The 26,498-nt window shown below is 41.6% G+C and overlaps 1 protein-coding gene across 1 annotated transcript in view; it reads left to right on the top strand.

Moving 5' to 3' along the window:
- SNTB1 (syntrophin beta 1) overlaps positions 1-26,498 on the top strand; it is a 184,154-nt gene that overhangs the window by 120,522 nt on the left and 37,134 nt on the right. Inside the window, exon 4 of the mRNA XM_017847512.1 lies at positions 24,491-24,630. Coding sequence (XP_017703001.1) covers positions 24,491-24,630 — 140 coding nt within the window. The remainder of the gene's footprint in view (positions 1-24,490; positions 24,631-26,498) is intronic.

Consider the following 26,498-nt stretch of genomic DNA (forward strand, 5'->3'; position numbering starts at 1 on the left):
TATAACCTCTCAGAACGACAGTTTCTTCTTCTGTAAATGGGGATAATAATAAATACCTTAAAGTGTTGCTGAAAGGATTAAGAGTGGTGAACTACAGCATAGTGCTCAAATGCCCTTGTAAGGGCTGCCATAAAAAAGTACCATAAACTGGGTGGCTTACACTACAGAAATGTATAGTCTCACAGTTCTGGAGGCTAGAATTCTGAGATGAAGGTGTCAGCTGGGTTGGTTCCTTCTGATGACTATAAGGAAGAATGTGTTCCATGCCTGTCTCCTGGCTTCAGGTGACCACCAGATTGCTGGCAATCTCTGGCATTCATTGGCATGGAAACGTATCACCCTGGTCTCTTCCTTCATGCTCACGTGGCCTCCTCCTTGTGTACATGTCGATGTACACCTTTCCCCTTTTATGAGCACACCAGTCATGGTGGATTAGGGGCCCAACCTATTCCAATATGACCTCATCCCAACTTAACTAATTGCTTCTGCAATGACCCTATTTCCAGATAAGGTCACATTCTGAGGTACTGGGGTCAGGACTTCAACATATGAATTTTGGGGAACACAATTTAACCCACAATAAGACTCATCAGAGTAGACTGTCATACATGTTCACTCCCTCAGCCCTTTCCTCCATTGATAGAATTCTTTCCCTGTCGCGTAGATTTTTAAATCACCAGCTTTAAATGACTCAAAATCAAACATATTACATTTTCCCTAAATCTTTTTTCTCCTAACTGCTCTTTCTAACTTACTACACTTTCTTTTCTTTTTTTTTTTTTTTTTTTTTTTTGAGACGGAGTTTTGCTCTGTCGCCCAGGCTAGAGTACAGTGGTGCGATCTCGGCTCACTGCAACCTCCGCCTCCTGGGTTCGAGCAATTCTCCTGCCTCAACCTCCCGAGTAGTTGGGACTACAGGCACCCACCACCGTGCCCAACTAATTTTTGTATTTTTAGTAGAGATGGGGTTTCACAGTGTTGGCCAGCCTGGTCTCGAACACCTGACCTCAGGTGATCCGCTCACCTCGGCCTCCCAAAGTGCTGGGATTACAGGCATGAGCCACCATGCCTGGCCCTAACTTACTACACTTTTTTTGTTTTGTTTTGTTTTTTGTTTTTTTTTTGTTTTGTTTTGAGACGGAGTCTCGCTCTGTCGCCCAGGCTGGAGTGCAGTGGCCGGATCTCAGCTCACTGCAAGCTCCGCCTCCCGGGTTTACGCCATTCTCCTGCCTCAGCCTCCCAAGTAGCTGGGACTACAGGCGCCCGCCAACTCGCCCGGCTAGTTTTTTGTATTTTTTAGTAGAGACGGGGTTTCGCCGTGTTAGCTAGGTTGGTCTCGATCTCCTGACCTCGCGATCCACCCGTCTCGGCCTCCCAAAGTGCTGGGATTACAGGCTTGAGCCACCACGCCCGGCCCTTACTACACTTTTAAGAGATCCAAAGGTAGAGCAAATCGCAAACAATTCTGACCTAACTGAATTGGTCGTAATTCAATTGAAACATAATATTGTATAATTCAGGCAGGGCATGGACTTGAAAGTTGCTTTTAGACTTTGCTCAGAGAAAGATGAGCTAAGCAAACACGTAAACAGATGAAAAGGGAATGTTTTCAGGTTTAAAGAACAATCCATTACAAAGCACTAGAAGGAATTTATTTTCATACAAAAAAGAAGCCTTCATTTTCAACAGCTGGTACTTTGAAGCTGTCCTGAGGCAATGGCTGTGTCCCCTGGGAGACCTGGGTGTTCCCAGTTGAGCCAAGACAGTGAGGGTGTGTGGCAAATATGACTCTAAATGGGATCGTTGCTGAGAAACCCTTCTAGGAGTCAAAGACTTCTCATAAAGTCATCCCTTTATAAAAGAAGGGATGACAAGGAAAGCAAGTCTAGATCCAGAAATCTGGATCTGGGAGGTGAAAACAGTTTCACAGTCATGGAGTCAGGGTTTCTCTGGAGGGAGGGAAGAGACATAATAAGCTGTCAAGGAGTAAAAACAACATAGTCACAGAGAATGCACACAAAATCATTCACCGTGGAAATGGCAAGGGGGGCACACAGCAAATCCAGTTTGTGGTCTAAGTTCATGGCCAGGATTTCTCCCAGAGTGGTGCGTGGGGCGGGTGGGAGATCGTAGTAGGAGCTGGTAATATAATGACTCACCCTTTCTCCCTTCTTTGGCTCCCAACTGAGAACCAGAAGGAATGATGAACTAATGGGAATCAACAACAATAAGAAAACACATTAATAGCTGAGCAAGTGCCCAGTAAGCGCTAATGCCAAACTCTGGATAAATGTCAGATTATACAGAGCATGGCCTAAGCCATGTGTCTTGCCTCCTGTGCACTCTGGAATGCTGAGGTCTACAAAGTGAGTTAATGGGGTGGACCAAACTGGCCAGTCTGCCCCAGGGTCAGCCAGGTGTGTGTGTTCTCACAGGGACTCGAGTGATAGGGTAGTGATCACAGACACCCACTGCTGACAAACGTGACAATGCCTCCTATTAAAAGAGGCCGATGACAGTTCTCAGATCTGAACAATCAGATTAATAACGCTTCTTTCCTCGGAGGGGAGTTAAGTAGAAAGAAAGAAATGGGGGTCACTCTTTCTCCCTGAAGTAATCCTTCAGCAGGGCTCCAGTCGGCTTTTCCAGAGGTGAGGGAGGGTGCAGGGTGGCCACTCAGCTAAAACTTATCGAGCCACAGCCTCAGGCAAATGAGTCTGTTTCTTGCAATTTCTTAGTCCAACTTAATCGTGTTTATCTTGAACATGCAGTAAAACAGGGATGCAGAGTAACCCAAGTAGAATCTAACAACCTTTTTTTTTTTGAGACGGAGTCTCACTCTGTCACCCAGGCTGGAGTGCAGTGGCCTGGCCTCAGCTTGCTGCAACCTCCGCCTCCAAGCAATTCTCCTGCCTTAGCTTCCTGAATAGCTGGGATTACAGGCCCGGCTAATTTTTGAATTTTTAGTAGAGATGGGGTTCCACCATGTTGGTCAAGCTGGTCTCAAACTCCTGACCTCATGATCTGCCCACCTCAGCCTCCCAAAGTGCTGGGATTACAGGTGTGAGCCACTGCGCCCAGCCGCCACTTAATAGTTTTGAACCTTAATCTCATCTTTTGTAAAGTGGGAACAGTAACACCTGTTTTCCATAGTGATTTAAACCTTTTAAGTAGTATATCTTTAGAGAAAGAGTTCAAGCAATTCTCCTGCCTCAGCCTCCCAAGCAGCTGGGACTACAGGTGTGCACCCCATGCCCGGCTAATTTTGTATTTTAGTAGAGACGGGGGTTTCACTATGTTGGCCAGGCTGGTCTCTAATTCCTAACCAGTTTGTGGTCAGGAGGCCCACCTCGGCCTCCCAAAGTACTGGGATTATAAGTGTGAGCCACTGCGCCCGGTCAAACTCCAATAGGAGATTTTCTTTTTTTTTTTTTTAGATAGCGTCTCACACTGTCGCCCAGGCTAGAGTGCAATGACCCAATCTTGGCCCACTGCAACCTCCGCCTCCCAGGTTCAGGCAATTATCGTGCCTCAGCCGCCCAAGTAGCTGAGAGTACAAGTGTGCACCACCACGTCTGGCTAATTTTTGTATTTTTAGTAGAGACAGGGTTTTACCATGTTGGCCAGGCTGGTCTCGAACTCCTGACCTCAGGTGATCTGCCCTCCTCGGCCTCCCAAAGTGCTGAGATTACAAGTGTGAGCCACCGCACCTGGCCTACCAACAACCATTTTAAGCAAGAAGAGACATTGGAACCACTTAACTGGAATGCATTTTGGAGTGTATCCATTTTGAAATGCTGTCTCATTAGCAGTGAGCAAATGAGGCGAAGCAATTGAAAGGCCAAGTTCATGTGGTTGACATGGCCCTGTGCTATGATGAAGCCTACACAGACCCTCCTCTGCCTTCCACCTCCTCTTCCTGCAATGCTGTAGGTAGAAAGGACATTTAAAACCTGGGCTGCACACTTATCTCCTTAGATATGTGTGCTCTGCCCTAAGGTTGGCTTCATTTTGAAATCCCAGACACCAAGGCATTACTTTTAATAGAGTCATCTACATTAGCATCTGACCTTCTGCATGCTCAGTAAATAAGACAACTTGTAAAACATCTACTCCCTTTCTGCAAGTATGCAAAGGGAAAAAAGAAAACTGGAAAACTGACTGAAAACATAGTGGGTTTGGGCCACTTTCTTATTATTAATTTCCTGTCTTTATGCCTTAGTAGGAAGTTCTGAGGACAGGATGCTGGGGAGCCCAGGAATTTTGATAGTCTTGTGACCTTTCTGGTTTAAATAGTGCAACACCAGGCCTCTTTCGTCTCTTTACCTCCTTCCTTATCTCAATAGAAGCCAGATGTTTCTTTGGCATATTTTTATTACAGCATTTAGAAAATTACATAAGTAGGCCAGGTGAGGTGGCTCACGCCTGTAATCTCAGTACTTTGGGAGGCCAACGCAGGTGGATCCCCTGAGGTCAGGAGTTTGAGAACAGCCTGGCCAACATGGTGAAACCCCATCTCTACTAAAAAAATACATAAATTAGCTGGGGGTAGTGGCACACCTGTAATCCCAGCTACTTGGGAGGCTGAGGCAGGAGAATCGCTTGAACCTGGGAGGCGGAGGTCGCAGTGAGCTGAGATCATGTCACTGCACTCCAGCCTACGCAACGAGTGAGCCTCTGTCAAAAAAAAGAAAAAAAGAAAAAAAAAATTCCATAAGTAATTCCTGTTTGTGGTTTATTTTCAATAAAATAATAAAACAAAAATTACCCAAAATTCTATCCTTTGGAGATAATTATTTCTGTGTGTAGTTTTATGGAAAAAAAAAAGTTACCATGATGTTTCATGGTTTTGGAGGCTGCTTTTCCCAAACAACAATATATATAGTTTTTTCTTTCCCAGGAAAACACTGTTTTGCATTCTATCACTATGGATCAATTTGCATTTTCTATAATTTTATTCAGTATGCATATTTTTCTTTCTTTTGTGTGGCTTCTCTCTGCAAAATTATTTTGAGATTCATCCATGGTGTTGCATGTACCAATAGTTTATTCCCTTTTTCTGGCTAAATATTATTGTTCCATTGCATAGATACACAATTAGCTTATGCATTCACCTATTGACGGACATCTGGGCTTTTTGAACTATGGATACTAAAAACTACTAAGAATATTTCTATACAAGTTTTCATATGGCCACATATTTCATTTCTCTTGGGTTAATAATATCTAGGAGTGAAATCACTAGATCAAATGGTACATGCATGTTTAACTTTAAAACAAACTGCCACAGCATTTTTCAAAATGGTTATCCCATTATTCAGTCTCAACAATGTATAAGAATTTCAGTTTCTTTACATCCTCATTAACACTTGGTATGGTCAGTCATTTTAATTCCATTCATTTTAATAAGGGTGTAGTGATATCTCATGTAGTTTAAATTGCATTTCCCTAATGACTATGTTTGCACATCTTTTAATGTGCTTATTTGAGGTTTATGTGTATCTTCATTGTTGAACTGTCTGTTTATATTCATTTTTGTTGAGTTTCTTTCTTATTACTGAGTTTTGAGAGTACTGTATGTATTCTGGATGTAACCACCCAAGGGGTTCTCCTCGCCTGCCTCCTAGACAGAGCCGATTCATCAAGACAGAGGAATTACAATAGAGAAAGAGTAATTCACGCAGAGCCAGCTGTGCGGGAGACCAGAGTTCTATTATTACTCAAATCACTCTCCCTGAGCATTCAGGGAGCAGAGTTTGTAAGGATAACTTGGTGGGCGGGGCAAGCCAGTGAGTCAGGAGTGCTGATTGGTCAGAGATGAAATCATAGAGAGTCAGAGCTGTCTTCTTGTGCTCAGTTAGTTCCTGGGTGGGAGCCACAAGAGCAGATGAACCAATTTATTGATTTGGGTGGGCCCAGCTGATCCATCAAGTACAGAGTCTACAGAATATCTCAAGCACTGATTTTAGGAGCAGTTTAAGGAGGGTCAGAATCTTGTAACCTCCAGCTGCATGACTCCTAAACCATAATTTCTAATCTTGTGGCTCATGTTAGACCTACAGAGGCAATCTAGTCCCCAGGCAAGAAGGAGGTCTGCTTTGGGAAAGGGCTGTTACCATCTTTGTTTAAACTATAAACTATAAACTAAGTTTCTCCCTGAGCTAGTTCAGCCTACACCCCGGAATGAACAAGAATAATTTGGAGGTTAGAAGCAAGATAGAGTCAGTTAAATTAGATCTCTTTTACTGTCTCAGTCATAATTTTGCAACGGCAGTTTCAATCCCTCCTTTTGGGTTTTATAACAGCTTAATCTTAAGCTGTAGGCTGTGAAGATGGGAAAAGGTTATTGAGTGCTCTGGCTTTTTCCTGCTGACAGGGGATGTAGTGGGAATTGGAGTGAACCCCAAGGTGAGAAGAGTGGAACCACTTTGCAACTGTCTGAGCAATGCATGCAGGCTTGGCGGGGCTTCCAAGGCTTGCATGGCAAAAATGTTTGCACTCTTATCTATAGTTTTACTGCAGTGTAACAAGTCCTATAGGATGAGGAGCATGATTCCCAATTTTAAAAGCGAAGATTTGAAGGCATTAGTTTGGGGACTTTTAATCCACAAAAAATTTAGAAGTTAGTCTAAACTGCAGGAAAAAACAGCTAACAACATATTTTTCTCTTTCAAGTCCCTTTTTTTTTGTTTTTGAGATGGAGTCTCCCTGTTGCCCAGGCTGGAGTGCAATGACACAATCTCGGCTCACTGCAACCTCTGCCTCCCAGGTTCAAGCAATTCTCCTGCCTCAGCCTCCTGAGTAGCTGGGATTACAGGCACACACCACCATGCCTGGCTAATTTTTATATTTTTTGTAGAGACGGGATTTCACCATGTTGGTCAGGCTGGTCTCGAACTCCTGACCTAGTGATTTGCCCACCTCGGCCTCCCAAAATGCTGGGATTACAGGCATGAGGCACCATGCCCAGCCTCCAGTCCCCATTTTTATTAAAAGCAAATTCAGATAGAACTGATTTGTTTACAAAATAAACTTCAGTCTTTTTTTTTTTTTTTTTTGAGGCGGAGTCTCGCTCTGTCGCCCAGGCTGGAGTGCAGTGGCCGGATCTCAGCTCACTGCAAGCTCCGCCTCCCGGGTTTACGCCATTCTCCCGCCTCAGCCTCCCAAGTAGCTGGGACTACAGGCGCCCGCCACCTCGCCCGGCTAGTTTTGTATTTTTTAGTAGAGACGGGGTTTCGCCGTGTTCGCCAGGATGGTCTCGATCTCCTGACCTCGTGATCCGCCCGTCTCGGCCTCCCAAAGTGCTGGGATTACAGGCTTGAGCCACCGCGCCCGGCCGACTTCAGTCTTACTATACTTGGCCTGATTATTTGCTTAAATTGCAGCAAGAATAATTATTTTTCACTTAGGCTTTTTAAATTGGCTTTGATAGAACTCTGTTCCATGAAGGATCCCAGATAAGACTTTTTAAAAGCTGAGCCCAACCATGGGTTTATACCCTTAAATATCTATGATTGGGCAAATTCCTCTCCTCTTGAGGTCCCAAGATAACTTGGGGTTCCCGGGCCTGTTAGAAAGTACTATTCTTTATTTACCACAGGTCAGGAACCTTGTACAGGGACTCTGCGTGGACAAGGTATGAGGCCAAACTCCCCCATGGGCTTTAATTGGCTCTGTAAGCTAACTTTGATTCTTTAAAGGAATCATGCCATTTCAGTGAAAGCCTTGGTAAAATAACCAATTTCTCCAACTGTGTCCTGTTACAAAAGAAAACAGATTTTTATTGCACTTATGCAATTAACTACACTGCCATAAATTGAGAATATTCACAAATAGTTTCCAAATTTTGAAGAAATCAGGTAGGGAGAAATAAATATGCTTCAAATTTTGTTCACAGGAGTATATTTTACTCAGTTGTTAAAAGTTCCAAATGGCTCTAAACAAATAAGTTCCCCTGACTCTGAAAACAAATAGCAATGTTTAACACATTAGCTTTTCATGAGAGTCCTAGAAGATTGGGTTTTTCCTCTATTCCAATAGCACAATTTTTAAAGTTATCTGAGACTTGCACTTAGAATCCTCTATCTGATTATAAACTGCCTTTTGAAAAGCACCAAAGCAAGACAAAATGTCTGTGGATGACAAAAGTCTATAGCGACTATTAAAGCTATAATTGACTAGGAATTTTGGTTACTTCTGTAGCATACAATTTTACATAATTAGAATTATTAATAATATACACTAAATTATATCAATGTTATGGAAGTTTCCCATAATTTGGGAACATATACTAAAACATATTTATACAAATACAGTCCAAGGTAAACCAACCACCATTTACTTTTTTATTTAAAAGTTTTTCCTTTATTCTAATGTCACAATCTCCATTGTTATTAATCAGAATCCTGCATTTAAGAGCACCTGTTAAATTTTATAGCTGATTATAAAGCCATCTTTTAAAGAGGACCAAAACAAGACAACAATTGTCTGTGGATGACAAAAACATTCTAGGGCTGCCACAGTTAAAGACACAATTGGCAAGGAAATTTGTTACCTCTGTGGCACACAGTCTGTTAACATAATAATTATAATTATTACTGGTAACATATACTAAGTCATATTAGAATTATAGGAGTTTCACATAATTTTGGAACAGATACCAATAACACATTTACACAAATGTAGACCAAAGAAAGCCAAACACCATTTCATATCTGACAATGCTTCTTGTTTGATTTTGTACCAAATAAGCCAAATGTCCTTTTGGACTTTAGAAGACCTAATATTTTAGATATAGAAAGAGACATAATTTATAATTTGATTTTGGAAAATTTGTCAAATATCAAAGGTTTAAAACATTGGATATCACAAAATACAATCCCAGGTCACCATAAGATCATTCATTTGGCCAAAATAACTCCAAAAGTTTTTTTTAAAAAGAAAAACCTGTTACTCTGCATAGCAGGAGACTAGCTTTCCAAACAAGACACAATGAAGATCAGCCTCGAGGCCAGCTGAATCTGTCTTTTCCTTTTTTTCCTCTGCCATTTACCCAAAGGATAAAAACAAAACCCTTTCCATTATCTATATAACATTACTATCAAATAGTCTTCAGAGAAAAGACAAAAACCAATTGCATGTTTGCATCAGTGCATTTTTATGTTAAGCTAGTTTTTCAAATAAAATTCCTTTATATCGTTATCCAGTTCTAATTAGTTTGCCATTATAGGTAAGATTTTCATAACTTTTTAGACCCCTTACAATTTTTCATAAACATTAAAGGCATTAATTTTTAAGAAAAACTCTGCTATTTGGGACACATGGGCCCCAGATCTGGCTCCACATCAGCTGTGATATAATGTTTTTACCTAAGGAAAAAAAAGCTAAATAATTTTCTTTTAAATTTACGCCAACTTAGTTTATCCCCAACCCTTTACAAACCCTTTTCACTTTGCTTAAACCTTCTGTTTTGTTTCATTACTTTTTTAGGTTAAGACAATCTTTTTTTTTTTTTTTTTTTTTTGGTTTAAAAAATTTTTTTTTTTTTTTTTTTTTTTTTTTTGAGGCGGAGTCTCGCTCTGTCACCCAGGCTGGAGTGCAGTGGCCGGATCTCAGCTCACTGCAAGCTCCGCCTCCCGGGTTTAGGCCATTCTCCTGCCTCAGCCTCCAGAGTAGCTGGGACTACAGGCGCCCGCCACCTCGCCCGGCTAGTTTTGTATTTTCAGTAGAGACGGGGTTTCACCGTGTTAGCCAGGATGGTCTCGATCTCCTGACCTCGTGATCCGCCCGTCTCGGCCTCCCAAAGTGCTGGGATTACAGGCTTGAGCCACCGCGCCTGGCCAAGACAATCTTTAAAACCCTCTGAACTAGCAGAATTATATTCCCTTTAACAAAAGCTATATTCCCATGCCTTCTTATAATCTTTTACCAAAAACACATTCCCTACACACTTTGTATGTAAAACTGTTTTTCCAGTGATCTCAATTACATGTTACAATGTTAAACTCTTAGCAACTTTTATTTTTAGTGAAAAACCTGAGAAGTAAGCAATTTTAATTATGTACTAGTGGTGGAGCCTAGGACATCAGACAAATGCAGATAAGGTCTGACTCCTTTTAGCATAGCTAATGGGCATGGCTTTCCATATGCTCCCAGGCCTTATCTATAATCTAATGCTCCAAAATAGGTAAATTGAATAAATTTCAAAAGCCAAAGAAACAGTTTGACCTTAAAGCATTTAGTAAATTTGATATCTAACCTTAATTTAAACCAAATATCTACATTTTAATACATTTTGTTCTTTAGAACTCTTTATTTCCAAAAGATTACGAAAGTCATGTGAACAAAAGGCATTAAAGTTTCTATTTTTCTGATGAAATATTTGATTTGAACGCTTATTTTTCTAAGCCAATCAGAGCTCTTTTATGTATAAACATACAACACATATAAATACATAGACAGAAGATTCAGCACTTGTAAAATTTTTCATTTGCCAGTTTCTTAATTGCATGACTGGCTTCAGGGTGAAGCCCTTGGAAGAACAGAGCTGGGAAAGCATGCATTTCTAGGGCCAAATAAGTAGCAATAAGCAGCTGAAGGCAAATATGGATCCTCAAAATTAAGGGTATCATTTTATACTGGTTTGTGGATCCCAAAAGGAGGGAAATACCATGGGAGAAGACAGTGCAGTGGTTCTACCCTGCATTTCACTGAAAGGCAACCCAAAGCCAATCAGCCCATTTTGTAATCAGCCCATCCCTCACGGGAGTCTCAATTCCCAGTGAGGGGTGGAGATGTTTCCTTATCTTCCAGGTGACCAAGAGCACGCGTCTCTGATTCAAGTGTGCAAAGAGTCAAGAATCCCTCCATAACTACTATTAGGCACCCCTTAAAGTGTATTTCCTACTTATAATGCGAAGTAACTTCTGATACCTGTAAACTCAAAACCATCAGATAACACAGTGCAAAACAGAACAGAGTCTTTGATTTTGAAAGGGATTTATCAGCTTTTAACTCCTGGGGTTTCATGAGGAAAACAGAGGTTTTTTTCCCCCAAAATGGGATCTGTGGCACCTCCTCTTTCTCCCAAGGAGTCCTAGGCTACCAGAAGTTATCTCAGGGCCTCTCATGTGTGTACTAAGAGTGGCAAGACAAACAAATGGAGCAAAATAATTCAGTCGACTGAGAAGAAAAAAACTTATTTCCAGAAAAACAAGTTCCAAGAAGAGAAAAACATAAAGGCCTTTTAAATGTATCTATAGCTTGTTTATCCACTTTTAATTAAGCTGACTTTTAACCATAGTACTCTTTAAAAAAGAAATCATTTTAAATTTCTTATTACCTGACTTTAGCCGTGCTAAGTGGCTTCTGAACTTTACCAAAGGTAATCTCCTAGGTGCTTCAAAGACATTCTTTCTTTCTTTTTGTACAAGATTTACAATCTCCACAAGATAGTTCAGAAAAAGGAAAATTCAAGAGAGGAAATCAGAAGCTAACTGTGGGGGGTGGGGCAGGGGAAAACCACCTCAATAAATGTCAAAGTTACACAAATAACAAACCAGAAAGGAATCATTCTGGAAGCCAACAACTGAACTCAGGCCACCACTGTCAAAAGATAAAGCCTTAGCTACTGAGCTATACAGCATTGAGTAGTTTCTACTGCTTTTCCCAGAAGGAGCCTAGAGAAGCCAATTTCAAGCTTGCATGGCTTCTAACTGCTCAACAAAAATTTTTAGGACTAACTATGACATGAACCCCAAAATTCCTGTCCTCTGGATGGTGGAAACCAAAAGAAAGTATCTTCACATGATCACAAGGGTAAACTCTGAAGGATGCAAAACAAGACAGAGAAATTTCAAACTGTATTGGTTTCAGGGACCCGTAGCAAAGTTTGTAACTGACCAGCCTGCCAAGCTGGCTTAAAAGCAGGCTTATAGAGGTCCTAAACCCACGTTCTATCCTGTAATACCCTTCTCTCCATTACAGAACACAGAAAGACAAATTATTAGCACAAAGTACACTAGATTTGCTACAGCCTAAGACTAGTCTCACACATCCTTTATCAGATACATGCTTTTCTCCCAGTCTGTGGTTTGTCTCTTTATTCTCTTAATAGCTTTAAAAGAGCAGAAGTTTATAATTTTATTGACATTCAACTTACCAATTTTTTCACTTATGGATTATGTTTTTTATTTTTGTTTGTCGTTGATGTCAGAAACCTTTGCCCAACCCAAGTTCACCAAGTTTTTTTCTTGTTTCCGTCAATAAATCTTAACGTTTTATGTTCTACAGTTTAGTATAGATTCATCTTGAGTTAATCTTTGAATATGGTGCAAGACACAAATTGAAGTTAAATTATTTTGCATATGGATATTCAATATTTCAAGCATGATTTGTTTAAAAACTGCCCTTTCTCCACTGAATTTTTCTTATCCCTTTGTTCAAATTTTGTTCCCTGTTATATGCAAATCTATTCTGTTCTGCTTTGTCTACTCTGTTCAGTTGATCTTTTTGCCTGTCTTTATGCTAATACCACACTCTGGATTACTGCCGCAATTTAATAACACTTCAGGTCAGACGGTGTTATTCCTTCAATTTCCTTTTTCCTTTTCAAAGTTGTCTTAGCTCTTCTAGGTTCTTGGTATTTCCATGTAAATTTCAGTCAGCTTGTCAATCCCTACCAAAAAAATATATTTTTTTAAGCCTGCTGGAAGTTTTACTGGAATTCAGTTGAATCTTTAGATCATTTAGACAACTAAAATCTTAATCATATTGATCTTTCAACCCATAAATGCAGTGTATGTTTCCATTTGTTTAAGTTTTCTTTAATTTCTCTCAGCAATGTTTTATGGTCTTCAGTATGGACGTCTTGCACGTGATTCATCATGCCTATCCCTAAGAACTCCATACGTTCATGCTAGTGTAAATGATATCATTTGTTATTTCAGTTTCTGTTTATTGCCAGTATATGCAGATACAATTGCTTCTTTTTTTCTTTTTCTTTTTTTTATTTGAGACCAAGTCTCACTCTGTCACCCAGACTGGAGTGCAGTAGCACCATCTCGGCTCACTGCAACCTCTGCCTCCCAGGTTCAAGCAATTCTCCTGCCTCAGCCTCTGTAATCATAGTAGCTATGATTACAGGCGTGTGCCATCATGCCAGGCTAATTTTTGTATTTTTAGTAGAGACGGGATTTCACCATGTTGTCCAGGCTAGTCTCAAACTCCTGACCTCAGGTGATCCTCCTGCCTTGGCCTCCCAAAGTGCTGGGATTACAGGCATGAGCCACCCATGCGCCCAGCCATAATTGCTTTTTATACATTGGTCTTTTTTCCTACAACCTTGCTAAACTCAGTTATTAGTTCTAGTATCTTTTTGCTAAATTCTATAAGATTTTCTACATAGACGTTCACATTGTCTGTGAATAAAGACAGTTTTGCTTCTTCCTTTCCAATCTGGGTGCCTTTTATTTCTTTTACTTTTGTCATTGCATTGGCTAGAACTTCCAGTGCAATGTTGATTAGAAGTGAGGAGAGCAGGCCGGGCGCGGTGGCTCAAGCCTGTAATCCCAGCACTTTGGGAGGCCGAGACGGGCGGATCACGAGGTCAGGAGATCGAGACCATCCTGGCTAACACGGTGAAACCCCGTCTCTACTAAAAAAATACAAAAAACTAGCCGGGCATGGTGGCAGGTGCCTGTAGTCCCAGCTACTCGGGAGGCTGAGGCGAGAGAATGGCATAAACCCGGGAGGCGGAGCTTGCAGTGAGCTGAGATCCGGCCACTGCACTCCAGCCTGGGCGACAGAGCGAGACTCCGTCTCAAAAAAAAAAAAAAAAAAAAAAAAAAAAAAAAAAAAAGAAGTGAGGAGAGCAGACATCCAGCATTCAGTGTTAGTATGATATCAGCTGTAGGGTTTTTCATCGATGCTGTTTGTCAGGTTGAAGTTTCATTGTATTCTTGTTTGCTGAGTGTTGTTTGTTTGTTTTTGAAATGAAGTCTCACTCTGTTACCCAATCTGGAGTGCAGTGGTACAATCACAACTCACTGCAACCTCTGCCTCCTGGGTTCAAGCGGTTCTCCCACCTCAGCCTCCTGTGTAGCTGGGATTACAGGCGCCCGACACCATGCCCAGCTGATTTTTGTATTTTTAGTAGAGACAGGGTTTTGTCATGCTGGCCAGGCTGGTCTTGGACCTCAAGTGATCCGCTTACCTTGGCCTCCCAAAATGTTGGGATTACAAGCGTAAGCCACTGCGCCAGGCCTGCTGAGTGTTTTTTAAATCAGAAACAGATATTGGGTTTTGTCCTTAAAATACTTTTTTAAGTATTTTAAGCATTGATTGATTTTTAATTTGTTATTAAATAGCTACAGTAATGCTTTTTTGAATTAATCCCTGCTTAGTCATGATGTATTACCATTTAAATATAATTTCATACTCAATTTGCTAAAATTTTGTTTAGAAATTTTGGGTCTATGTTCATGAGGAGTACTGGTTTATAGTTTTCTATTTTCATAATATATTTGTCTTATTTTGGATCAGTGTAAGTCTTTTTTTTTTTCTTGTTTATGGATCAGTGTAAGTCTAGTCTGTAGAATGAGTTGGAAGTATCGCTACTTTTCCATTTTCTGAAAAAATTATATATAATTGGTATTATTTCTTAAGTGTTTGATAGAATCCCTCAGTGAAGTCATCTGGCCCTTGAGTATTTTGGGAAGAAATATTTTAAACTACCAATTCAATTTCTTTAAGAGAGATAGTACTGTTCCAGTTTTTTGTTTGTTTGTTTGTTTTTGTTTTTTTGAGATGGAGTTTCCCTCTTTTGCCCAGGCTGGAGTGAAGTGTCTGGATCTCAGCTCACTGCAACCTCTGCCCCCTGGGTTCAAGCAATTATCCTGCTTCACCCTCCCGAGTAGAAGCAGCTGGGATTATAGGCACCCACCACCAAGCCCGGCTAATTTTTTATTTTTAGTTAGAGATGGGGTTTCGCCATGTTGGCCAGGCTGGTCTTGACCTCCTGACCTCAGGTGATCCACCCGCCTTGGCCTCCCTGCGAAGTGCTAGGATTACAGGCGTGAGCCCCCATCCCCAGCTGTTCCAGTGTTTCTTCTTGAATATGCTTTAGTAGTTTGTGTCTTTCAAGGAATTTGTCAATTCTTCATCTATTCCGTTATCATACATTTAATGCTATATTAATTAATATTATTATCTATAAAGAGGATCTGACTATGTTTCCTAGGCTGTTCTGAAACACCTGGCCTCAAACAATTATCCCACTTCAGCCTACCAAATTGCTGAGATTATAGATGACAGCACCACACCCGGCCTTATATTTAATATCTGCAGACTATGTAGTGATGCCCCCTCTTTCATTTTTTTAAATTTTACTTTAATTTCTGGGATACATGTGCAGAACATGCAGGTTTGTTACATAGGTATACATGTGCCATGGTGGTTTGCAGCACTGTCAACCCATCATCTAGGTTTTAAGCCCCACATGCATTAGGTATTTGTCCTAGTGCTCTCCCTCCCCTTGTCTCCCGTCCCCCAACAGGCCCCAGTGTGTGATGTTCCCCTCCCTGTGTCCATGTGTCCTCACTGTTCAACTCCCACTTATGAGTGAGAACATGCGGTGTTTGGTTGTCTGTTGTTGTGTTAGTTTGCTGAGAATGATGGTTTCCAGCTTCATTCATGTCCCTGCAAAGGACATGAATTCATTTCATTTTTGATATTCATAATTTGTGTCTTCTCTCTCATTTTCATGGTCAGTCTGGTTGGCTAGAGGTTTATTGATCATTGATCTCAAAAAACCAGATTTTGGTTTTGTTGAACTTCTGATGCTTTTATGTTTCTTTTTTCATTGATTTCTGCACTGGTCTTTATTTTTCCTATTTTCTGCTTATTTTGGTTTATTTATTTTTTTTCTATTTCTACTTTGTTAAGGTGAAAACTGAGACCACTGACTTGAATACTTTCTTCTTTTCTAATATTGGTGTTAATTGCCCATTTCTTCTTAGTCCTGCTTAAAAAGCAACATCTTGAGGATTTTGATATGTTGTTTTTTTGTTTTCCATAGCTCTCTATTATTGATTTCTAATTTAATTCCATTTTGGTCTAAGAACATACACTGTTTAACTTGAATACATTTAAACTTACTGAAACTAGATTTAATGCCCAGAGTGTGGTCTATCTTGTTAATTCTATGTGTACCTGACATGAATGGATGTTCTGCTATTGTTTCTTTTATTTTTTATTTTGTTTTTGTTTTTTGAGATGGAGTTTCACTCTTGTTGCCCAGGCTGGAGTGCAATCGCATGGTCTTGGCTCACTGCAACTTCCACCTCCCGGGTTCAAGCAATTCTCCTGCCTCAACCTCCCAAGTAGCTGGGATTATAGGCATGTGCCACCATGCCTGGCTAATTTTATATTTTTACTAGAGATGGGGTTTCACCACGTTGGCCAGGCTGGCAAAGGTTGCAGTGAGCCAAGGTGGCACCACTGCATTCCAGCCTGGAAGACAGAGTAAGACACCATCTAAAATAAATAAGTAAAATAAAATAAAATTAAAATGACACCCTCTTTAGTGTCCCATGATCAGACCATATTTTTCATGCCATACTTTTCACCTTTATTTTTCATCATTATCTTAACATCCATCCACATAATGCATCACTCAGTCTGCTCCTCTCCTTTTTTTTGAGACAGAGTCTCACTCTGTTGCCAAGGCTGGAGTGCAATGGTGCAATCTCGGCTCACTGCAACCTCCGCCTGCCAGGTTCAAGCGATTCTCATGCCTCTCAGCCTTCCGAGTAGCTGGGACTACAGGTGTGCGCCACCATGCCCTGCTCATTTTTGTATTTTTAGTAGAGATGAGTTTTCACCATGTTGGCCAGGCTGGTCTCAAACCCCTGGCCACAGGTGATCCGCCCGCCTCAGCCTCCCAAAATGCTGGGATTATAGGCGTGAGCCACCGTGCCCGGCCTCTGCTCCCCTCTTGACACCCATCTTAAATTCAGCAGGTGATCCAGGTACCAGACAGCTTATGAGAAGAGAGAAGTTAGTCCTAGAAAGCTGAGGCTCCCATAGAGCACTTTTCTTCTTTTTCTAGCCTTTTCTCTCATTCTCCTTTGCCTTCTCTTCCTTTTCATTCTCCTTTGCATTCAGCTCTAGATGTCCTAGATTTTTTTTTTTTTTCTGAGACAGGGTCTCACTCTGTTGCCCAGGCTGGAGTGCTGTCGTGCAAGCTCAGCTCATTGCGACCTCCACCTCCTGGATTAAAGTGGGTCTCAGGCCTCAGCCTCTCAAGTAGCTGGGGTTACGGGCATAAGCCACCATGCCAACCAGCTCTAGATGTCTTATCTGACTCCTGATTCCTGGGTCCTGGGGATGGTTCAGGGCAAGCTGGAAGACAGCTGGAGATTTGAGTGGCCTTGCTTAGCCCTGTCCCTATGTGTCTGTGGCCACACTTAAATGCTGTTTCTCTTCTTTATCAGCCTCCCTGAGAGTTGGTGCAGGGATCAATTATCTAATGTTTGTAAAGCATTTGGAAGTTGATCAATGCTAATTATTATTATTACACTGATAGTTCATCCTTTGTTCTGAACACCTAGCAACCTGAGGCGAAACAAACTTCAATTAAAAAGTTGTCCAGATAAACACAAGCTGCAATACAAAAGCCATAATGGCCCTTCTTCCTTTGTGAAGGTTTTCACTTTGTGTTCTCTGTCCCTTACATCTAAGCCTTCCTTCCTGCTCATTGGAGCTGGGGGAAACAGTGGGCTTGAGGTGAGCAACTGGGGTGGTTTAACATTTTGAGTACCCATCATATAGGAAGTTTTATATACGTTGTCTCATTTGATCCTCAAAAACACGTGCATGGGAGGCCATCCTCAGCATGTGACACATCGGTGAACAAGTGCTTAGAGCACGTAAGCCGGTGAACAAGTGCTTAGAGCACGTAAGTAAGCTGTTCACGTCCCTCAGCTGGGAAGTGGCAAAGCCAGATTTTGCAGACACGCTGTTTGGCTCTAAAGACTGTGAGCTCTTCCTGCCATGCATGCTCAAGTAGAAAATGGAATGTAAATATGTTAGGAAGAGTGAGTTGGTAGGAAGTGAGAAAAAGAGACCCACGTATTGCTTTTTGCCTTAAGAAAAGAGTGCACTGAACGAAGAGCTGTAAAGCAAGAATCCCAGTCGCTGAAGCAGTTCCAGCCTAGTAGCAGATAATTTTAAACTTAAAAGATGATTGGATTTTGAAGTTGAGGAGGTGCTAGCAATAATTTAGTCCCACCCCATCATTTGGTGGAGGAGGAAATTTTGACCCAGCAAAGGCAAGTAATTCTTGCCCAAGCTCACTCAGATCTTTAATCTGATGTGCACTCTACTAACCTTAATACTAAAAAATAGCTATGATTTTTAAGGATTGCCTGTCTACTGTCTGTAAGACAGCTTTGTAAATCCTATATGTGCATGAATTCATTTAATCCTTACGATTCTGCCTAAGAGACAACAGTATCAAAAAGGCACTGAAAGTTCTGATAAAACTGTGTCTTTGGAAATAATGTGAAGATTTTATATTTTTTGTTTGTTTTGTTTTTCCCTTTTCTTTTTTGACACAGTCTCACTCTGCCGCACAGGCTGGAGTGCAGTGGCGCCATCTTGGCTCACTGCAACTCCATCACCTGGGCTCAAGCAATTGTTGCACCTCAGCCTTCTGAGTAGCTGGGACTACGGGACATGCACCACAGTGCCCGGCTAATTTTTGTATTTTTAGTAGAGACAGGATTTCCGCCACGTTGGCCACGCTGCTCTTGAATTCCTGGCCTCAAATGATCCACCCACCTCGGTCTCCCAAAGCACTGGAAGTATAGGCATGAGCCACTGCGCACTGCCAGATTCTAGGTATTTTAGAAGAGACAAGATCAGTTTTCAAACTATATTCCAAAGATTGGTCACAACCCAACTTAGAGGCATGGGTGGTGCTAGGATGAAGACATAAAGTCTCAGAGGTGCCAAGATCCCCCACTGGGAGGCAACCCCATGTAAACTCTTTTTCAATTCTTTTTTTTTTTTTTTTTTTTTTTGAGACAGCGTCTCGCCCTGTTGCCCAGGCTGAAGTGCAATGGCACAATCTTGGCTCACTGCAACCTCCGCCTCCCAGGTTCAAGCGATTCTCTTGGCTCAGCTTTCTGAGAAGCTGGGATTACAGGTGCCCGCCACCACGCCTGGCTAATTTTTGTATTTTTAGTAGAGACTGTGTTACACCATGCTGGCCAGGCTGGTCTCGAACTCCTGACCTCAGGCGATCTGCCTGCCTCGGCCTCCCGAAGTGCTGGGATTATAGGCCTGAGCTACCTTGCCCGGCCAATTCTTTTACATATTGTTCTAGGACTTGTGACTTAATCTGAGCAGAGAGATCATTGAATTTAAAGAGTTTGGAAGCCACTGACCCAGATGATTTGGGAGACCTGTCTCAAATTAAGGACACTTCCATAATTGTTACCAATTGCTTCTTACCACCACCTCTCAAATTCTTGCCATTTTGTAAACCTTTCCTCTCATGCTCTGTGGAAGTGATTACAGAGACAGGATTCAGTTCACCAAAGTTGTCCTTCAGAATAATTTCAGAATTGAATGTTTTATTCCCCTGTCGCCTTTTCTTCACCTTCTTAGTTAGAAATCTGATCAGTTCTTGAGAAACTGACGACTGCAGCACTCAAGGCAGGAAGCCAGGCAAAGATGGAAATCACATCTGTTTCAGGAGTCATGTGTTAACAAAATGCAAACACACCTCCAAAACTGTCGTATTCACATCAGAATATTTTGGGTGCCAGGAAAGCTGGATTTGTAATGCACCTTGTCACTAGAACAATAGCACCAATATTTGAGCCTGACAAAAATTCGCCTTCAAAGGTTTGAAATAATGAAGCGTGTGTAGCACAAGGTATGACTTTTAAAACTCTGTTCTTCCCGAGGTGGGCGGATCATGAGGTCAGGAGATTGAGACCATCCTGGCTAACACGGTGAAACCCCGTCTCTACTAAAAAAAAAAAAAAAAAAAAAAATTAGGCGGGCGTGGCGGCGGACGCCTGTAGTCCCAGTTACTCCGGTGGCTGAGGCAGGAGAATGGTGTGAACCCCAGGAGGTGGAGCTTGCAGTGAACGGAGACCACGCCACTGCACTCCAGCCTGGGCAACACAGTGAGACTCCTCTCAAAACAAAACAAACAAAAAAATTCCTGTTCTTCAACATGATTTTTTTTCCCCCGTTGGAAAGTCATTTGTCCTCATAGGCAGCCTTCTACCTTCTAAGCATTTACATTAGCATTAAAATGACAGCTCTGCATACAGGAATAGTGGAATGTGCATACAGGAATAGTGGAATGTGCCCACTACAAGTATTCTTAAGAGGTGACAACATGCTAGCAGCCCTCACTCACCTTCTCGGCCTCGGGGTCCACTCTGGCGGTGCTTGAGGAGCCCTTCAGCCCACCCCTGCACTGTGGGAGCCCAGCTCTGGGCTGGCCAAAGCCAGAGCCGGCTCCCTCCGCTTGCGGGGAGGTGTGGAGGTGGAGGGAGAGGCGCGGGCCGGAACCGGGACTGCGCCCGCAGTGCTCACAGGCCAGCGCAGTCGCGGGCTCCGCGGGCCCCGCACTCAGAGCAGCCGGCTGGCGCTGCAGGCCCAGGGCAGTTATGGGCTTAGCACCCGGGCCAGCAGCTGCAGAGGGTGTGCCACGTCCCCCCAGTAGTGCCAGCCCGCTGGCACTGCTCGAGTTCTCACCGGGCCTTAGCTGCCTCCCCGCAGGGCGGGGCTCGGGACCTGCAGCCCCCCATGCCCGAACCGCCCCCCTCCAAGGTGGGCTCCTGCACAGCCAGAGCCTGCTCGGCGGCGCTCAGTCCCATCAACCATCTAGGGGCTGAGGAGTAAGGGTGTATGGCGCTGGGACTGGCAGGCAGCTCCGCTGGCAGCCCCTGTGCAGGATCCACTAGGTGAAGCCAGCTGGCCTCCTGAGTCTAGTGGGGTTTTGGAGAACTTTTATGCCTAGCTAGGGGATTGTGAATACACCAATCAGCACTCTGTGTCTAGCTCAAGGTTTGTAAATACACCAATCAGTACTCTGTATCTAGCTAACCTAGTGGGGTCTTGGAGAACTTTTATGTCTAGCACTCTGTGTCTAGCTGAAGGATTGTAAACGCACCAATCAGCACTGTGTCTAGCTCAGGGTTTGTAAATACACCAATCAGTACTCTCTATCAAGCTAACCTAGTGGGGACTTGGAGAACTTTTATGTCTAGCTGGAGGATTGTAAATGCACCAATCAGCACTCTGTGTCTAGCTCAGGGATTGTAAACGCAACAATCAGCTCTCTGTAAAATAGACCAATCAGCGCTCTCTAAAATGGACCAATCAGCAGGATGTGGGAGGGGTCAAATAAGGCAATAAAAGCAAGCTGCTGGAGCCAGCAGTGGTAACCTGCTCTAATCCCTTTCCACAGTGGAAGAGTGTTATTCTTTAACTCTTTACCATGAATCTTGTTAGTGGTCACTCTTTGGGTTCATGCTGTTTTTAAGAGTTGTAACACTAGCGGTGAAGGTCTGCAGCTTAACTCCTGAAGCCAACGAGACCGCAAACTCACCAGGAATAAAGGAACGCCTCCAGATACACGGTCTTCAAGAGCTGTAACATTCACCGCTAAGGTTTGCAGCTTCGCTCTTGAACCCAGTAAGACCATGAACCTACCAGAAGGAATAAACTGAACACACCATCTTTAAGAACTGTAACACTCACCGCGAGGGTCTGTGTCTTCATTCTTGAAGTCAGTGAGACCAAGAACCCACCAATTCCAGACACACTCTCACAGCAGAGTTTACCGTATCCACACAGCACTTTTCAATGAACTGCAAAATGTTTTAGGGCTTTGGGATTATTTAAACCTGCATATACCACTTGACACATAGGTGAGTTGGTGATTCCACCAGTAGAGAAGTCTGCATTATACTGTTGGTATTTACTGTTGAGGCTTATTTTGCAAACAATATTGTTTTTGAAGAATGATGCTTAGTTGCGTTCACATTTAAATGACCGATTCCGGTCAAAGTTAATGGATTGCATCTGACTAGGTAAGTAAGAGAGTCACTTTGGGAGGATCATTTGTAGCTTCTCCAGTCCTATTTAATGAGCTGGAAAAGTAATTTACGAAGTTTAATGTGGAAGCTGGAAAAAATTTATTCTGAACTCCCCCCGGCCCCGCCCCAAACGCTTTATGCTTTGAGACTACTTGATTCACCTTGCAGGGTCCGGTACATTGCCTTTTCTAACAGTTTATTTTGATCTGTTGAAGATGCTGTTGTTCTGTTGGAAAAAGTCCTGTTACAAAAGCAATAAGCTAAAGCTAGCTTTTAAAATATGCATAAAATGCACAAATGGAGGAATATGTCAACAGTCTTTCATGTTCTAGTATAAATAGCTTTACAGCAGGGGAGTGGGGGAGGGCGCTTCTTCAGAAGCACAGTTTTTGTTTGGAATCGCTGGAAGGGAGGCATTAAAATATGAAGGTGATCATCAAGCAATGAGTTCTTCCTGGGAGAACTTTGGAAAGGATGGGAAGAAAGGTATTGAAACTGTCAGCACCAAGCTTATTCTTGGCTTGTCTTATAATTTTTCCCAAGGAAAGTCATTGCCTTGTCATAGTGATGCCATTTCCAAAGGACACCATTTTTGACATGTTCAAAAATTGGTGTCTGACACAATTTACCCATCCTGTGTTTTACTGAAGGTGTTACCATCTGCCAGCTACCACGCCAAGCACATTACACACACTGTCTCATTTAATCCCCACTATAGCATGATGAGGTAAGTGCTACTTAACAGGTACTTACATGATGCTTATTCTGTACTGCATTAAGCATTGCTACAAATTTTAGCTCATTTAATCTTCACAACCACCCTCTGCTGTAGGTACTATTATTTCTCATTTTACAGTTCCAGAAACTGAGACACAAAGAAATTAGTTGAATTGCCAAAGATTCCCACAGCTAGTAAATTGGGTAACACAAATTTGTGTTCAGGCCTGCTAGCTCCCGAGTCAGTACTCAAAATCACTGTTGTGTATGATATTATCCTTATCAGTAAGGAAATAGAAGCACAGAGAATATCTTGTCCAGAGTCACACAGGCAATAAATAACAGACTCAGACTTAGGAAGCCTACATGTAGGACCCACAGAACTCAAGCCTTACATCATTTTGTAAATATTCTCTTATCGCTCATTCCTCATACTAGGGTGTTAGCTTAAAGCAAGAGCTACACACATGCTTGTATCTCTATACAGATTCCACTGTGTCACTTAATGTAGTAAGACTAGAAAGGGAAGAAATTAGCTTTATCACTTATTTAGTTTACTGTCTAATTTACTTTGATTCTAAATAGATTTTTGAGTTGTGACTTGCTATGACAACATTAAATCTTGGATTAGTTGTCAGTGTCAAAAGCAATTTTAACCTCATCTGGAGCAGTGTTTCTTTAATCAGCATAGGGATTACCTGAAGATTTTGTTTAAATGCAGATTTGGATTCAACAGATCTGGATGGACCTGAGACTCTAGCAAGCTCCCAGATGATGCTGATGCTACTGGAACATGGTCCATATTTTCAGCAGCAAGAATTGAGCATTCACTGAGTTTTTAAACCAAGCTTAAAGATGTATCCTAGGGCCCATCAAATGTCCTGTATAGACAGAAGAACATATAGGAAGTTTGGGAAAGGCAAACACCAGGCCAAGGGGATGGCTCATGAGATAAGAGCTGAGCTACACAGATTCTGCAGATTAGAAGGGTTTTCAAAGATCATCTGGTCCAATCATCCTACTGATGACTTTCAGAATCCTTTCACATTCCTGTCAGGTCATCTCAACCCTTGAGTTAATAGATTATGGGTGGTGAATGGAACTGGACATTCAACAGAACCAGAGAAGTTTCAAGATGATGCCTGAATCACAGAACCAATCTAAGAGCAAAAGATTAGGGAAAGAGGCTGTGATGTCTCACTCTGTCTGGGTAGACATTTGCCACCATAGTACATTTTTCAGAGCCTTTAGATATTTATTCAAAACTTTTAGACCTTACCATTTCATAATAAAAAATAATGCTTCTGTACCAGAGAATCAGCTGGAAGTACTTACTCCCCCAGGCATTTGTCTCCTACTATGAAATAAAGATTCAGTGCTGACTGGCAGGTGAGAAACAGTGACAGATGTGTGGCAGCTGGGCTGCTTCTTGGCTGTCCTGACTATACATTTCAGGGCCCTTGAGACAACAGATATTTTCAAGGATCAGGAAGGATGGAATAAAGACAAGGTTCTTTCCATTTTGATTTTGCAATCAAACCAAAAGACACTCAATGTATTGCTGAGTCCTCTGATTAGGGGAATGCCAACTTCTCGTAATCATCCTTTTCTCAGGCTGTCATCTGACAGTTCTCTGCTTTCTTTTTCAGGTGCCAGGGGAGAGTGAGAAACAGTGGAAACCAGCCCTGGTTGTGCTGACTGAGAAAGACCTTTTAATCTATGACAGCATGCCAAGGAGGAAGGAAGCCTGGTTCAGCCCAGTTCACACATACCCTCTTCTTGCCACCAGGTAGCCACGGCCTTGGTTTGGTATGATGTGTTTGCAGGTTGATACTATTTTAATGAATTACAATTAGCTCAACACGTTATATTACTGCTCACTATTGCAGCAGAGGCTGAGAGCTCCTTAAGAATATAGCCACACATTTTTAGCCATATAGATTAATGATCATTTATGGCCAAACATGAAGCAACAAGACAGAGACAAAGAACAAAAGACTCATCCATTATCAAGGAACAGTGACATCTGTGAGATGGCCCTCATCTAGCCAGCTTCCTGGGTCTCCATCTCATTCCCTTTGAAATGAACTAGGCATATGTGTTTGTAGTCTTGAAGTCCAAGTAGAATCACCAAGCAAGGGTCTTCACTGGGTGGCACAAAAGAGTGTTATATGGGAATACTCCACTGTGCTTTTTAAGGCTTGTTCAGCAGGAAATCTCATAACAAGTTATTTCTCAGTTACATGACGCTTCCTGTGGAAGGGTGGCTGCCAGGTTCTGTTTTTCAGGTCCTTCAATGCACATTTATTATTTATGTGAAATATGTCTTTAAAAAGCACTTCATTGAGTTATTGACATGCAAAGGTGTGTACATATTTAGTGTATACAATTTGATAAATTTGGAGATAAATATACACCTATGAAACCATCATCATAGTTGATACCATAAACATATCCATCACCTCCAAAAATTTCTTCCTTCCCTCTATATTTTATTTTTTGTGATAACATGTAACATAAGATCTGCCCTCTTAGCAACCTTTTAGGTATATAATACCATGTTGTTAGCTATAGGTGCTATGCTGTACAGTAGATCTCTAGAGCTTATTCAACTTGCATGACAAAAAATTTCATGTCCTTTGGCCAACACATCCCCATTTCCCCCTCCCCGCTGGAAACCACCATTCTACTCTCTGCTTTAAGAGCTTCGTCATTTTAGATTCCTCATATAAATGGGATCCTGTAGTGTTTGTCCTTACGTGTCTGGCATATTTCACTTAGCATAATGTTCTTCAGGTTCATTCATGTTGTCAAATATGGGAGGATTTCTTTCTTTTTTAAGGCTGAATAATATTGGATTATATGTAAATACCACACTTTCTTTATCTATTCATCTATAGATGGACATTTGGAGGCATCACACTTCCTGATTTCGAAATGTATTACAAACCTATAATAATCAAAACCTTATGATACTGGCATAAAAACACATAGACCAGTAGAACAGATTGGAGAGCCCAAAAATAAATTCATCCATTTGTGGTCATCTGATTGTTGACAAGGGTGCCAAGAATACACAATGGAGAAAGGATATTCTCTTCAATAAATAGTGCTGTGAAAACTGGATATTCATATGCAAACAATGAACCCTATTTTACACCATACACAAAAATAAACTCAAAATGGATTACAGACTTAAAGATAAGATCTGAAACTGTAAAAATTCCAGAAGAAAACATAGGGAAAATATTCTTGACATTGGCTTTGGCAATGATTTATTGTATATGACACCTGCAGCACAGGCAACAAAAGCAAAAATAAATAAATGGAACTACATCAAAGTAGAAAGCTTCTGCATAGCAAAGGAAACAATCAACAAAATGGAAAGGCAACTTACGAAATGGGGACCTCATATTTAATTAAAGGTTAACATCCAAAATATGTAAAGACTTACATTTCTTTTTTTTTTTTTTCTTTCACTTAGTGTTTAATGAAAATTGTTTTCTTCTATGTTGTTGAATTGGGGCACAGCTTGATATCTAAAGTCATATAGTCTGAAACATAACTTAAATCACTAATTGTTCTGGTGATGATCACGTAATTCTTAAAAAAACACTGTCAAGTTACATCAATGTTTTGAATCTCCATGAATCTCAA

The sequence above is a fragment of the Rhinopithecus bieti genome, unplaced genomic scaffold, assembly GCF_001698545.2.
Source record: "Rhinopithecus bieti isolate Rb0 unplaced genomic scaffold, ASM169854v2 scaffold_28066, whole genome shotgun sequence".
Taxonomy (NCBI): domain Eukaryota; kingdom Metazoa; phylum Chordata; class Mammalia; order Primates; family Cercopithecidae; genus Rhinopithecus; species Rhinopithecus bieti.